At 33.5% G+C, this 15,740-nt stretch overlaps 1 protein-coding gene across 1 annotated transcript; it reads right to left on the minus strand.

The window, feature by feature from the left end:
• Window positions 1–7,521: 7,521 nt before the first annotated feature.
• On the minus strand, window positions 7,522–12,810 carry LOC141248942 (serine/threonine-protein kinase fray2-like). Its single transcript, XM_073669500.1, has 13 exons — window positions 12,652–12,810; window positions 12,035–12,289; window positions 11,828–11,952; window positions 11,705–11,749; window positions 11,555–11,636; window positions 11,396–11,464; window positions 11,156–11,326; window positions 10,985–11,050; window positions 10,300–10,368; window positions 9,893–9,936; window positions 9,676–9,828; window positions 8,222–8,325; window positions 7,522–7,601 (listed from the first exon to the last, which is right to left on the minus strand). The coding sequence occupies exons 1-13, from the start codon at window positions 12,808–12,810 to the stop codon at window positions 7,522–7,524; spliced, it is 1,422 nt and encodes a 473-aa protein (XP_073525601.1).
• Between the last annotated feature and the right edge of the window lie 2,930 nt (window positions 12,811–15,740).

Here is a 15,740-nt window from a genome sequence, read left to right on the forward strand (position 1 = left end):
GGCGACATGTTTTGCCTATTTTATTAAATTTCTCATTCTTTTATCAAACTTATAAATTAGTGAATTAAAAACATACAAATTAGGGAAGAAAGTTACATAGTCTAAAAACACGTTGAGTGGGGATTCTGATGTTTTTCATAGAAGGAATCAAGTTCGGATATGGAAATACACACACTAATGTTATTAAGTTTTTCTAAACGTGATTTTCTCCAGTTATGTAACACAGACATGAGTTAATAACATTAGTGTGTATTTCCATATCAGAACTAGATTTGAATATCAAGACTTGATTCCGAGCTATTTGGCCTATTTTTACTATATCTTAAGTTCGAGCCTATTTTACTATATATGTGGACTATATGTGCTAAAATGGTCGGGTGAAATCAAGTCTTCATAGTAATATTACTGATCCATATGGGGTATTTGTTTAAATAGAATTTATATATTTATTTGAAATTAACGATCTCTAAATCAAGTATTTATATTTGATTACTTATGAGGAAAAAAATTGTTGATATTATACCATAAAACTTTGCAATCGAATCTTGATATTTAAATTAAAAATATAGAATATTAAACTGTGAATATAAAGTATGAATTTGTAAACTTTATTAAAAAATAGAAAGTGATAAAAAAAATGACGTGATAATAATCTTGTAAATAACTCAAATTTTTTAGTAAATTTATAAAAAAAAATTTTACATTATCATTTAAACAGGGAGTTTGACGTAAAATTTTATCATTTTAGAGTTAAATTTCAAGAGGACTTAATTCTACTTATTCTTTGATAAGTTTGTAATGCGTACCATAGATCTTTTCAAGGCTACAATCTCTACTAGAGAACATCCACCGCCTGCAATGAAAGAAAATAAACAAAGTACAAAAAATACAAGAGATTTATAAAATCCAGGATTTATTAATTTAGAAAATAAGGAGAAAACCTCACCGAATGCAAGTGTAAAATACATGAGATCTATAAAATCCAGCATTGATTAGAAAATATGGAGAGAAAATACCTCTTTCAACACTGAATTCATCGAAGCATATGTTCTTCATCATTTTCAATACATTCTCCTACAATCAACAAATAATTATAATTTCAGTATGTATGTACATATGGAAGAAAAGATATGTATGCTGAATGGAAAAGACAGCTATTCTAATGTACCCTCTGTATTATATTTGTTTGTAAGAAAGAGTGCAGCATTGTAAACATTGAGGAATTGAGAGTCCTTCTGGGAAGATCTATCGGTGAAGATAATTGAGATGTAACTGGATGCTGACTAGTCACCTACGAACATATTCTAGGAATTAATTACAGTTACATCTATAAGAATTATAGACACAATAAATTATTAGACAATAAATTAAATACACGACGCAAACAATATTTATTGATCACATCATTAATCAGTAGCTTGTGTGTAAAAACAGATTTACCATATCGGCACGGGCCTTATATATGCTAATATTTTAGCTTATATGATAAGTTTAATTTAAATATATCTAATATTAATAATTATAAGTATATTCATGTAGGTCTAATTCTAATTTATTTATATAATTTAAATAGGTCTAATTATAATATTATAATCATCTATTTATTATATACATAAACATCTTTTATATTATATAATATACTCTCATATCAGATGATTAAGTGATATATATATCTTGTATGATATAGCTGCCAATAATTAGACGTTTCAAATATTTAAGACTCAAATATTTCGATGATTGAATATCCATTGGGCCTATTCTTTTTGTTGGGCTTAGGTGGATGACGCAAATAAGAATCTATTGATTTTAATTTAATTATTAGATTTTTTTGGATTGAGTATTAGATGTGGGCCTTTTACATAATTACGGTATAATTAATGTGTATTAGGATCACATTTAGTGTTTTTTGCATTCACTAAGATTATATTATAGTATATATTTGTTAGAAGATTAGATGCAAGTTGATTTACTGTTTTCTTTATAGTATATTTTTATTTTAGTCATTTACTGTTTTTCTTTATAATATATCTTTATAATCTATTATAAAAAATAATATTGGAGTTTAATACTGTATAATTTTTTCCTTTTATAAAATAGAAAATTTTGTTCCAAGTCTAAAATTAGAAAATGATATTCTCAAAAACAATACATAATTTGTTGCATATAGGATATCTAAACATTGAAATAATTAAAACTATATTTATTTTAAAATAAAATTTTAATCTTATATTCTACCTTTTTGACACGTGTTATTAATAAGAGAAGTCTTGTGTCTATTGATCCATCAGCAATTTTTTTTTTTGAATCAGCATTATATAGATATATTACGATATTTGTATAATACTCTTTCTGTTTTCCCATATAACTCGTTTTAGACCTCACTCATTTTTTTATTGTAAAAGGGTGGGGTCCCTCCATCTAGGAAATTAATAATACTCATAGCTAGTGACTAGAGCTATCAAAAAATAACTGAAAACCGAAAAAACGGGCTGAGTAATTTGTATTCGAATCTGACCTGACCTGATCAAACATGTTAAAAACCAAAATGACCGAACCCAAACCTGGCCTGAAAATATAAGACCGAACCCGATCTACCCGAACCCAGACCCGATTAACTGGAAAATATGCATTATTGATAAAATATATATAAGTAGGGTAATAGTGTAAAGTATATAAGGAATAAAAATAATATTATTTGATCTATTAGACCAATTTAAATATTAAATTTAATCTTTATAAATAATTACACTTTATTATGAAAATATAACTTTTTAATACTATAATATGTAATATAATATTGAAAAATTAATATTTTAAACTCGTTGGACAATGTGAACCGTCCTTCGACCTGCAATAGCCAGATCTAACTTAACCTATGATCAAATTGACCCGAATTATTTATAACCTGGACCTATTAAACCTAAACTCAAACCCGACTTAACCGGTTTATTTAAGATATCTACTACTAATAACTAATAAGTTATTAGACTATAATACAATTTCATTAAAAGGATGAGTTCGCATACTTTTTTTTTAGAAATATGTGAGAAAGAGGTAAAACGAATTATACTATATTAAAACTGAGGGAGTGCTAAATTACTGCGCACCTATATACAAGTATGAAAATAATGATACGTTAATTTAAATTACATAAGGCAATGATATGTGTTGTTTACCTTTTCTATGTCGACATTTGCAGATGTAACCTTAAAACGGCCTTTTTGTTGAATGACATGAACTCTTGTTTTATCTTCAGCCTCCTCACTATTAACTGCTTCATTAAAACACAAATAAACAAAGAGTAATACCTAATCATTTGATTTGATTTTTGCCTAAAAAGAAATAAATCATTTGACTTGATTACTCTTCGCAATTTCGTGTTATTATTATCCGAGAAGACAATTACTATAATTTCTCGTACTGTGTTCATCTAAGGTAGAAAGACTCCAAAAAAGTCATCCAATGCCAAACTAATGTACGTCTCTCATAAGTCATAAGTTAACCATTTTGGAACTATTCTTTCCATATTTTCCTTACAGGTTAGTGTTTGAATCACTCACACTTAACCCTAAATTAACAACCACTCTAATACCCATCTATGATGTTGTTTCGTGAATAAGGATCCGGTGAAAACAATCCTTATGGTGCGAAGTGCAAACTTTCTCGGATACACATATAACACGCTAATGTTCACATATAACACGCTAACGTTCACATTTAAGGGGATAAAAAATCACCCAGAAAATGTAAAAAATAAAATAAAATAAGGTTCACCATTAATTACAAAAATGCCACCGCGTGGATTCATTAAAAAACCCATCTTTTAATCTCAGCCCTCCATTTTCTAATCTAATGGCTCAACATGCTTCGCACTTCACACCATAAGGATTGTTTTCACCGGAACTCACCTCGTTGTTTCGTTTGTATATATAAACTTGAAAGTGTTATACCTTACTTGTCTTATTATAAAGGCATTTTTACACCGAACCCCTCTTTATCTTTATATGGCTGAATTTGCAAGGAATCACCCTCTATATTGATAACTATTCCGAACCACCTAAATTTCACATTTTTCTTACCATGAGCCACCCACGGACGGAATCTGTTAAAAAACCTATTAATTTGTAAAATGACTAAAATACCCATAATTAATTCAAAAACCTACAAAAATATCTACCCTTCTCTACCCTCCTTCTTTGTCACCCAAATTCGACCAAACCTGCCCTTCTTTGTCACTCAAATTCGACCAAACCTGCCAACAGAACTGCAGGCTGAGGAGTATGCCGCATTTGAAGACTCAAGCCCTAGCTTCTTCAATTTCGGCCTTCTTCAATTTCGTCTCCATCTTCATGAACAGTTCATCTCTATCTTCAAAGTTCGTCTTCACGGTTCGTCTTCAAGGTTCGTCTCCCCGCAGTTCATCTCTGGAATTAGGGTCAAATTTAGGGTCGAGCGAGCTTAGGGTCAAATTTACAGGGGAGGTTGAATTTACAGGAAAGGTCGAATTAGGGTCGAATTCATGGTAGATCTGGACTCGATTTCATGATTTCTTTGGAATTAGGACCGAGTTAGGGTCGATTTCATTATTTTTCTGGAATTGCGTTCGTATTAGGGTCGATTTTGGTATAAAAAAAGAGGAAGAGAAAGAACCTTCAATGACGGTTTTGGTAGAGAAAGGACCTTCAATGGCAGAATTTGGTAGACAAAGGAAGAGAAAGGACCTTCAATGGCGGATTTCAGTAGAGAAAGGACCTTCAATGGAGGATTTTGGTAGTAAAAGGACCTTCATTGTCGAGCTTCGGAATATTAGAGAATAATATATCATATATTCTAGACTATATCTTTAGGCTTCAATATCTTATCTTTACTATTACTTGATCTCCAAGATCTTCTAGATAGATCTCTTTGTAACCATTATAAATAGATCTCTCTATGATCAATCATATTAACAAAGTTATTTACAAATCTATATGGTATCAAATTCAAAGCTTTGGTCGAAAATTTCTTTAAACACAAAATTAAAATCCTTTATTCTGACAATGGGGGAGAATATCTAGCGCTTCGCCAATTCCTTAGTTCTCACGGAATTTCTCACTTCACTTCTCCTCCGCATACACCAGAACACAACGGCATATCTGAGCGTCGTCACCGACACATTGTAGAAACTGGCCTTGCTCTTCTTACACACTCAGGTCTTCCTCTTGATCATTGGCCTCACGCCCTCTTAACATCCGTCTACCTCATCAATCGTCTACCCACCCTGTCCTTGGAAAAACTTCACCCTTTTTTAAGTTAACTAATCAAGTTCCGGATTATACTAAGCTTAAGAGTTTCGGTTGTCTGTGTTTTCCATGGTTACATCCTTACACTGCTCACAAATTGGAATCTCGATCTATTGTGTGTGTTTTTATAGGTTATTCAGCAACTCAGCATGCCTATCAATGCCTTGATCCACAGACCAAACGCATCTACACCTCTCGCCATGTGAAGTTTGTCGAGGATCACTTTCCCTACAAACATATGCCGCCGATACACAACTCCGAACCCATTGGACCAGATTGGTCTGAATTTAGGGTTCCTATCCCCAACCCTAATCTACATAACACGGGCCCACCATCCTCTCACAATTCCCAGAATTCAGTAATCCCTACCTCCACAAATGACCTACACCCTAATTCTGCCACATCAACAGACCAATCCGGGGATTCAACTACTGCCGTCTCGCCCATCACTGTCGTGTCTGCTGCGGCACCCACATCCACCTCGTCGAACCCTACCCTCCCCCTCACAGAATCACCTGTCACCTTGCCGACCTCGCCTCCATCACATCCGTTGTCCACTGGGCTTCCTCCCCCACGTGGTGTTGTCACGCGTTCACAAAATAACATCACCAAACCTATCCACAAACTAAACCTCTCTGCCCATGTTCAACCATCCACTGAACCAAAATCCATAACACAAGCTCTCAAAGATCCCGAGTGGAGGGCTGTCATGCAACTTGAGTTTTGATGCTTTACGTTCTAATGCTACATGGGTTCTAGTACCGCCTTCTCCCACTTATAATCTCATTGGTTGCAAGTGGGTTTTTCGAACTAAATTTTTGGCTGATGGTTCAATTGATAGATATAAAGCGAGACTTGTTGCAAAGGTTTTCATCAACGCCCCGGATGGGATTTTCACGAGACATTTAGCCCGGTAGTCAAGCCAGTCACTGTTCGTATTATCCTTACGCTAGCCGTCTCCAATGGCTGGCAACTCGACGTCAACAACGCATTCCTCCAAGGTACTCTTCGTGAAGATGTATACATGAGTCAACCACCGGGGTTCATCGACAAACACAACCCGGGTCATGTTTGCAAGCTCTCCAAAGCTATCTATGGCTTGAAACAGGCACCGCGTGCTTGGTACAATGAGCTCAAAACGCATCTTCTCGCCATTGGTTTCTCCAATTCCATCTCCGATGCATCACTCTTCATCTCATCTCATGGCGGTATCTCCCTATATTTACTTGTCTATGTGGATGACATTATTATAACCGGCAATGACCAGCAGGCTGTCGCGTCTCTTATCAAGCAATTAGGTACAAAATTTTCCCTTAAAGATCTCGGCATGCTCTCCTACTTCTTAGGCGTTGAAGTCGTCAACACACCGGATGGGCTATACTTATCCCAACGAAAATATATACATGATTTACTCGTCAAAACAGGCATGGAGAACACGAAACCGGTTACAACACCCATCAGCGCAACGGCACCGCTTACCAAGAAAGGTGGTACTCTGTTGCCTTCTCCGACTGACTACAGGGCTGTCTTGGGATCACTACAGTATCTAAACCTTACTCGTCCAGACATTGGTTTCACGGTTAACAAGCTTGCTCAATTCATGCAAAATCCTACTACGGAACATTGGCAGGCTCTTAAAAGACTGCTTCGGTTTCTTGCTGGCACATTGGACCGTGGCATCTTCATTGTTGCCAACGCTACTCCCACTCTACGTGTCTTCTCGGATGCCGATTGGGCGGGTGACAAAGAAGACTTCATCTCGACCACTGGCTATATCCTTTATCTCGGTACAACACCGATCTCTTGGTGCTCTCGCAAGCAACGATCCGTTGCTCGGTCTTCTACGGAGGCTGAATACAAGGCAATTGCTGATGCAACAAGTGAGCTACTCTGGGTGCTCTCCCTTCTCAAGGAGCTGCGGTATACTCTTCATAACAAACCGACCGTCTACTGCGACAACCTTGGTGCCACGTTTCTAAGTTCAAATCTAGTCTTTCACTCTCGAATGAAGCATATTGCGCTCGCATATCACTTTGTTCGGGAGCAAGTTCAACGTGGCACGCTAACCGTTTGTCACATCTCCACCAACGATCAACTAGCGGATGTTCTTACCAAACCGCTTCTTCGTCCTCAGTTTGACAACATTGTAAACAAGCTTGGACTTTCCCATCGGCCGTCCAGCTTGAGGGGGCATATTAGAGAATAATATATCATATATTCTAGACTATATCTTTAGGCTTCAATATCTTATCTTTACTATTACTTGATCTCCAAGATCTTCTAGATAGATCTCTTTGTAACCATTATAAATAGATCTCTCTATGATCAATCATATTAACAAAGTTATTTACAAATCTATACGGAACAGGAGGAAATTCGAGGTCGAGCGAGCTTTGATTTGGAGAGGAGGAGAAATGAAGAACGAGAGCTCAGGTTGAACGAGGAGGAGAAACGAAGCTCGACATTTTTAGTAACGAATTCGGAACTGGAGAAACGAAGAACGAGAACTCAGAGAACTCGGGTTGAACGAATTCTGAACAGGAGAAACGAAGAACAAAAATGGACGACCCTGATTTCTTTTTCTTTTTTCTTTTTTAAACTTTGGTTTTTGGTGTAAATTTGAAATTATGTCAGTGGTGTAACTGTCTTTTCGTTAATTTGGATGGTTCGGAATAATTATCGATGTAGGGAGTGATTCCATACAAATTCAGCCATATAACAAATAGTACCGTGCAAAAACGCCTATTATAAATAGACCAAAGAGCTCTATAAATATTAACACTCTTATCCTTATAAATGATTATACCTAACTTTCAAGCAACATATATAATGTGTAAAAAGAAGGATTGATAGCAAAGCTTTCAAAAATGTTGTAAAACGAAAAAAAAAAAGTAAATAAAAGTTAAAAATACATTTCAGAAAGGTTGTAGTACACATGCCTGTGGTGGTCTTTAAAGTGTTTGGAGTTGCATTAGTGCATTCTTCCGTCAAAGTAAATCCATCTCCTCCATCAGATGTTGATACCATTAAAGTGGACCTCTCGCTGAAAATATAAAAAAACTCACATATAATTTAGCTTGACCATTTTAATCATTTCGCACACTATATAAAATTTACAATTAGATAGGTCAACATAATGTTATTTATGAACATTTCAAAAGTAGAATGATTATGGATTGGGACATTCCTTTGGTCATTACAAGCCAGATGCTTTTGATGCTAGGCTATGTATTTGACAATATTTAACTTAATTATACTCACTACAACATGTACTGAATGATTAAAATAACCAATATAATCTAATGGAATGCACAATGATATTAATTGTGGAATAAAAGGTTCTCTTATATGATTGAGATCATTAATTAGTCATGTCATCACATATATTTTACATGTAAGATTATAATTTTTATACTAGTAAATCAAAGTTTTTTTTTATAATACATGAGCATATCAAATTTATATTTTTATATTCTTTTATGTAATATATTATTTTTATACATTTCATATAATATTATATTAATAATTCATATTTACTTATTAACTAGCATAGGCCCTCCTTCTTACACAATAACAGTAATTTTTTAAGTTATACTACATGTCTTTAAATAAAAGTTCCAATAAATTAAGGTAGAAATTTACTTCCCTAAATATCTATAGTAAAGTGCATTGAAAATGTAAAAAGAAAAAATAAAATAAGTTTAATGTAATAATTGCATAGAGATAAATATGGTAAAAGTAGACAAAAGTTGGTAAAATGACATGTATTTGTATCCAAGAGAAGTGATCTAAAATGATATGCGTTTTATATCCAGAGGGAGTATATTATAAACAATTGACAAATAAGTTTATATTTACCATAATTAAAGAATCTGATGTGAATTAATTTAGGTAGGTAGATGTTTGTATATATGGTATTTATTGATATAAATTTAGACTATAAGAAAGAGTAAATAAAAAAATAAAGTAGTGTAAGAAAATGAATCTTGATGTGACAACTGATCAGTATATAATATTGATTTATTGTTTGATAATTGGATAATAAGGTTCTAATTATTAGTAAAATCTTTCATATTCAATCCTTATCTCTTAGTTAAAATTGTTAGAATTATTTAAGTATATTATTGACTCATCCTTGTCTTTTAGAGTTAATTTAGGATATTGAACGGTCAACCGTAATTCCCTATTTTCATGTATATATAGTTGTGTAATCTCTATTATTTAGTATAATCTTTTGATTATCATCTAATACTAATTGTTTTTTTGGGGGTGTGAACATTTACGTTGAATTGTGTTGCATCAATTAAGTAATTAATACAATGCTTAATTAATTCAAAATAAAGAATCACAAATTAACCTGTCTAATTTTGATTTGTATGAAGCATGGTCGCACTGCATATTGTTAGACGTTGACATTGGGTTTGTTAAATTGTGCAGCTGAGGTATTTCAATTCCATTATATTCGGGTGAACAACATTCTGGAAATTGGTCATTGTTTGAGCTGCTTCCCATACTTATATCATCATCAGACTTCTCCAATCGTGTTCTGCACATCAATTGTAGTATGATAGATAGTCTTCATAATCTAATTAGTTTTTAGATATATATACCCGGTGCAATAGTTTATTGATTCAAGTTGATCTTCGTCCTGTTCCTGTATGTAAATAAGATAAAACAATATATGATTAAAAATAATAATATGTACGTGATACAAAAAATATAAGGAATATATTTGGATAGGTACAAATCCATCCATACATACATACGGCTAGCTTCTGATATGTACAAATTAAAGGTTGGTATTATTGGGGAATTGACGTTCATAGATTGGAATATGTTAAATTAATGTTGCATATAGAATTATTAAAGCACGTACTATATATACACGTACGTCCCTATCAATAATAGGCTAGTTACTAGTTGAAGTAATGAAAAATTGAAAATAAAATGTGGTTATAATCAACATGCATGGACAACCATATCATAAATATAACATAATACCAAAGCGTAAATGTACTACCGAAGCTTGAGCTTTGACATCATCCATGTTGAAGTTCCAATCACTTATACCCCTTTTGTATTCGACCTACATGTATGAGAACAAACTAATTCATTACAAAATCCATAAAATCAGAGTATTAAAAATAATACAATTAACGAGATGTAATTTAAATTACATATTCAGATCAAAACTTGCTCACTGTTGTCCGTTAATTAAAAAATAAACAGTTGTACAAGTGATGAGTTAATGTGTAAGTTCTTTAATACATATATCTATAAAATGTTTTCGGTTCGGACTATTTTTTCGTATGAACTCGGCATAACTGGTGCATTTTCTAGCATATTAACATACTATGAAGTACATTATTCAGTGCACTACTGATACACTCTCAAGTACTACACTGGTGCACTCCTCAGAATAATAAGGTGCACTTCTCACTAATGCACTGACGCACTTCTCAGTACACTACTGGGTCATTACTCAATTTTGAATGCACTAACAAGTACACTACTGTACTATGTACTATCCAGTAATATACTATTATAGTCCTCACAATCTGCACGGACTATGTAATCCGCACCTGATTAAGTTTCCATATATGTATAATTTTATTTCATTTTTATAACTGAAAATTTTAACACATAGTAAAAAAATGCTCCAAGACACTAATTAAGAAACATTTAAAACTATACATATATACCTGTGACAATTCTGCCTTTTCTCCATCTAACATCTTCTTTTCTGCAAGCATATCTTCGTCCTTTTTCTACAATTACATGTCCATTAAATCAGACATTAGCGTGCAATTGGATTATATATATATACAAACACTAAATTAATGTTACTATAACCTCAATAGAAACATAAAAACCTTTAATGCCTTCACACGATCGCCAAGACTAGGTAAACCATCCAACAATTTACGCACTATATAATCATTTGATCTTGCTTGTTTGAAAAATGTATGCTTCAACAACTTTTTTGCCGAAGGCCTGTTGTGGGGATCTTTCACCAAACAGCTTGCAATCATTTGCTTAAAACACTATAAAAATAGATGATTAATACTTGTACATATATCATCTATTTTAATCAATCAAAGTATGATTTTCACCTTAGAGAATTTTTTATCTCGTTCATAATCAAGTCCTGGTGGTGCACTTTGTAACGTCATAACCAGAATCTAAAATATAAATCAACCATTCAGATGCAACAAACATTAGGTATATTCAAAAAATGTTCAATATATAGATATGCCAAATATGCATAGTACCTTCATGGGTGGATGTTTTAAGAAAGGAGCATGCCCATGAGCAAGCTCTAGCGCGGTTATTCCAAATGACCAAATATCTGCTCTATAAAATGTTGACAAAGTTTAGAAGCTAATTAATTAAGGAAAATACTAGTGAAGAACATAACTAACTTGTAATCATGGCCATTCAATTGCTCCCAAACCTCAGGAGCCATCCTAATATATAAAATCATAATCCCGATTATGTTTCATATGTTGCGTGAAGCATGTATATGATAGATAGTGTGTACGTACCAGCAAGGTGTGCCTACAAATGTGTTACGCATACGTGTTCTATCACCAGAATCTAATAAGCAAGCTGAAACACCAAAATCTCCAATTTTAACACTGCCATGGCTGTCAATCAGCATGTTTCCAGCCTGTAGTAAACAAGATACAATATGTTAGTACATGAAGCAAGCAAGTCAAAGATATATAGGGTGTGTAGTAAGAAGATAATACTTTGATATCTCGATGTATATGGCCTTGTTGATGAAGATAGTGTAAACCCTTCAAGGCTTCTCGGAGAATTGTGGCTATGATTGCTTCCTCAAAACCGTCTTGGAAAGCGGCTTTGAGAATGTGAAGGCAAGAACCACCCGCCATATAGGGCATCACCACCCACAGGTATTGCTCGCATACGAACGAGCAATGTGACTGAACAAGGTTCGGGTGATCAACTAAGTTCATTGTTTGTGCCTCTCGACATATGCTATTCTACACCATAAAGCCACATACATTTATATAAATTAATGAATGGATAACTTCTATCCAGTTTGTTATAACTTCTCGGAAATGTAAATGGAAAGGAAACGAATCTAGACAACTTCCACGTTATTGTTCATTCGTCGAGGTAGTTTTATAACATGCAACTCACTAGAAGATGATCTTATGACTCCATTAGACAAGGTTATTTGTTTCCGCAATATTAGGGTTACAAGTTGAAACTATATCGACAAATGAATAATAATGTGGAAGTTATCTAGATTTGTTTCATTTCCATTTACGTTTCCTGAAAATTATACCAAACGAGACCTAAATCTGAATCATACACCCATTCAAGACAAGAATTACAATACCAAATCTGCGTTTTGTCTTTCAAAATCCATGATTTTAATGGCCACAATCTCGTTCCATTCAATGCATAGGGCACGATGAACTTTAGCACTCCCCCCTTCACCTATTTCTTCATATAATGTATAATGTTCCTTCCCCGCCGGATATTTCCTTCTCTCCATTTTATATGTGTTTTCCTAATGCGAGATATTGATAATAGAATCAATTAACATTTCACTTCTTTTAATATACCTGCAATTAAGAAGAAGAAATCTAATCACAGGATAAGAAAACTACAGATGATGACGATGAATTCTGATCAAAACATAGGTAAAATAATGCATAGAACATACATATAATAATTCTAGTTATGAATATGAACCTGTGATTTCAGAATTGTAAAATTAAGAGAAATGGAGGATACCAAGGATCTAATTTCTTCCCTCAAAAACTAGCATTCTCAGAATGGGAGGGGGAGAGAATTTTTTGATCATCCAATGGAGAAGAAAATAAATGTAATTTGCTGAAATTTGCAACAAAATACTAAATATAGTGATTAAAAAGAAGTAGTATTCTAATGTATTTTGGGTACCAATTTGTAATCTTTTGGACGCTAAAATCGAAGTTGTTTTCGATTTATCCATTTATCATAAAAAATTACCATTTTATTCAATGTCTAAAAGATATTATTTGCTCATTTTTTTGAGGTTCGGAATAGAGACATCATTCCAAACGGCGTCTCACACGAAGAATGCTCTATAATTATAATGGCGGTGTATGAGACGTCGTTCATAGAGACGTCGTTCATAGATATTTAAAAAAAATATTAGATTATGTGAGATGCCACATTTAAATAAAAAACAAAAACAAAGATGCTCTATTTTTATAGTACGTGGCATGTGACAATATAAGGTGATCGTGCATTTACTAAATGAATGCACAAATCATCATATATTTACCTTTCAATTTATACGATACATAAAATTTGTTCCATACTAAATAAATAATATTATTGTAAATATTATATCAAATAAAATTCAAAACATATATACATATATATAATGATTACATTATAATAAATATCTTTACCATATTATAATAAATATTTGTTGGGTTATAGGAGCTAGCTCATAGTCGCTATAATGTACGATCTCTAATTTAATGATAACAAACATCTTTATATACTAACATTTTTCTTAAATGAGTTATTGCAGAATATTAATAGGCCTTCGAGCAAATTAGGTCATTGGAGTAAAGGAACTAACGAGCTTGAGTTAGGAAGCTAAAGCGACTGAAGGAATTCACACGAGAAGAGAAACACGCGCTTAAAGCGCTTCACCAAGAGTTAGGGAACCGAGTGCCAGAGTTAGGGAACTGAGTACCAGAGTCAAGAGAACCGAGCAACTAAGGTTCCAAATAACACAAGGGAGTGACAAAGAAGGGAAAGAAAGAGTTTACACGAGATCTCCTAGATTCGCGATCTAGGTTGTTAGAGCTACTTTGTTATCTTTGATTTTCTGTTACAATTCATAGTACTATTTAATTAGATTATATAGCTTTTAATAGATTAGTTTCTGACAATTATGCATTTGGTATAAATAGCTTAGTTAACGGATTAGAAAAGGGATTGTTCATTCATCGAGGTTATCTTTGTTGATTTAGAGTTTAGACAATATCTAGAAGAGTTTAGGGAGACGAACTAAGATTATGTGTTCGCTTTGAAGTTGTAAACTCTAAGAGAATCAATAAAGAAGATCGTTTTGTAATCCATTGCCTTACAAGTCTCTTTTCCCCACAAAAAAACATTTTTTAGTTAGATTAAGTACTCAAAACACACGATCCACAATTGGAATCAGAGCAGGATCTGATTCCAGAACGATGACGAAGATCGAAGAATTCAACCTAGCATGTTCTTGAAAAAACCTCATCAGCTTCTCCAAGGGGAGCTTGACTAGTGGCTAGGAATGCATACAACATTTATCCAAACCCATGAATACCAGTGTTGGAAGATAATCTAGCTCGGTGATGAAGTGCTTATGGAATTGAAGGAAAGGAAAGATTGGCAGCCTGAGCACTATGCCAAAATGGAGAAGAACTCAAAAGCTCGACAATTGTGGACTCACAAGAACAAACATCGTCAAAGTCATTGGCATCCAACAACTAAGGATATATGGGAAGCTATTATTGTCATCCATAGGGGTAGTGAAGATCAAAAAGATACCAGGAAATTTACTCTTCAAAGAGAGTTCTAGGCATTCCACTACTACAAAAAGAGTCAAATATCCCGGGCGTTTGACCATATATACCCCGGACCGGCTTCGGTGTATAGCTCGTAGAGATATATAGTCTTATGCTATATACCTCGGTTAATTCCAAAACTAAGCCCGGTGTATTTGCTCTATTCTTTCCATCGCGCTTCAGGGCAAAAAAAAAGTTGTCCGGGATATATTTATTGTATATACCTCGGATATAAAACTAAACCGGTATATTTTCTCACTTATCCGGGGTATATGGTTCCAATATACACCAGTGAATTGAATATCCGGGAGATATTTCCTAAAGCTAAATACACCTTTGCCATATAATCCGAGGTATATGCTTTATACCCCATGAGTTTTGTTTTGTGGGAATGATATACACCATAGTTGCAAATCTATTACAGCTTTTGCTTGATAATGTGTTTTCTTTTTGTGGTTGCAGAATATACATCACAATGACATACTTAAGTCAAAAAAATCAAAACATAATATTTGGTTTTCATAAGACCAACAAAAAATGAGTACAATCCATAATTAAAGAAAAAAAACTAAATAACATTGGTTACTACTTAACTAAACAAGCAATTTTAATAAGCAAAAACAGGCATGCTAATAGTCTCAGAATTTGTAGAAGAAGAAAAAAACTAGTCAATGTGATCGATTGCTTTTGTTCTTGTCATTTTTCCAAGATGCATATCAAATTACCTGCAAAAGAGTTGAAGCAAGTATTCGATCACACAAAATTAAAACATTATAATTAAACTAACTTACCTAAAACATGAGTTGAAGCAAGTATTCAATCCATTCCTTTCTCAATATGCAGCAAGCAAAAATTCTGCCAAAAGAAAAGTTTG

This window comes from Phyllobates terribilis, unplaced genomic scaffold, assembly GCF_046119375.1.
Source record: "Phyllobates terribilis strain yellow unplaced genomic scaffold, ASM4611937v1 Scaffold_4169__1_contigs__length_64310, whole genome shotgun sequence".
Classification (NCBI taxonomy): Eukaryota; Metazoa; Chordata; class Amphibia; order Anura; family Dendrobatidae; genus Phyllobates; species Phyllobates terribilis.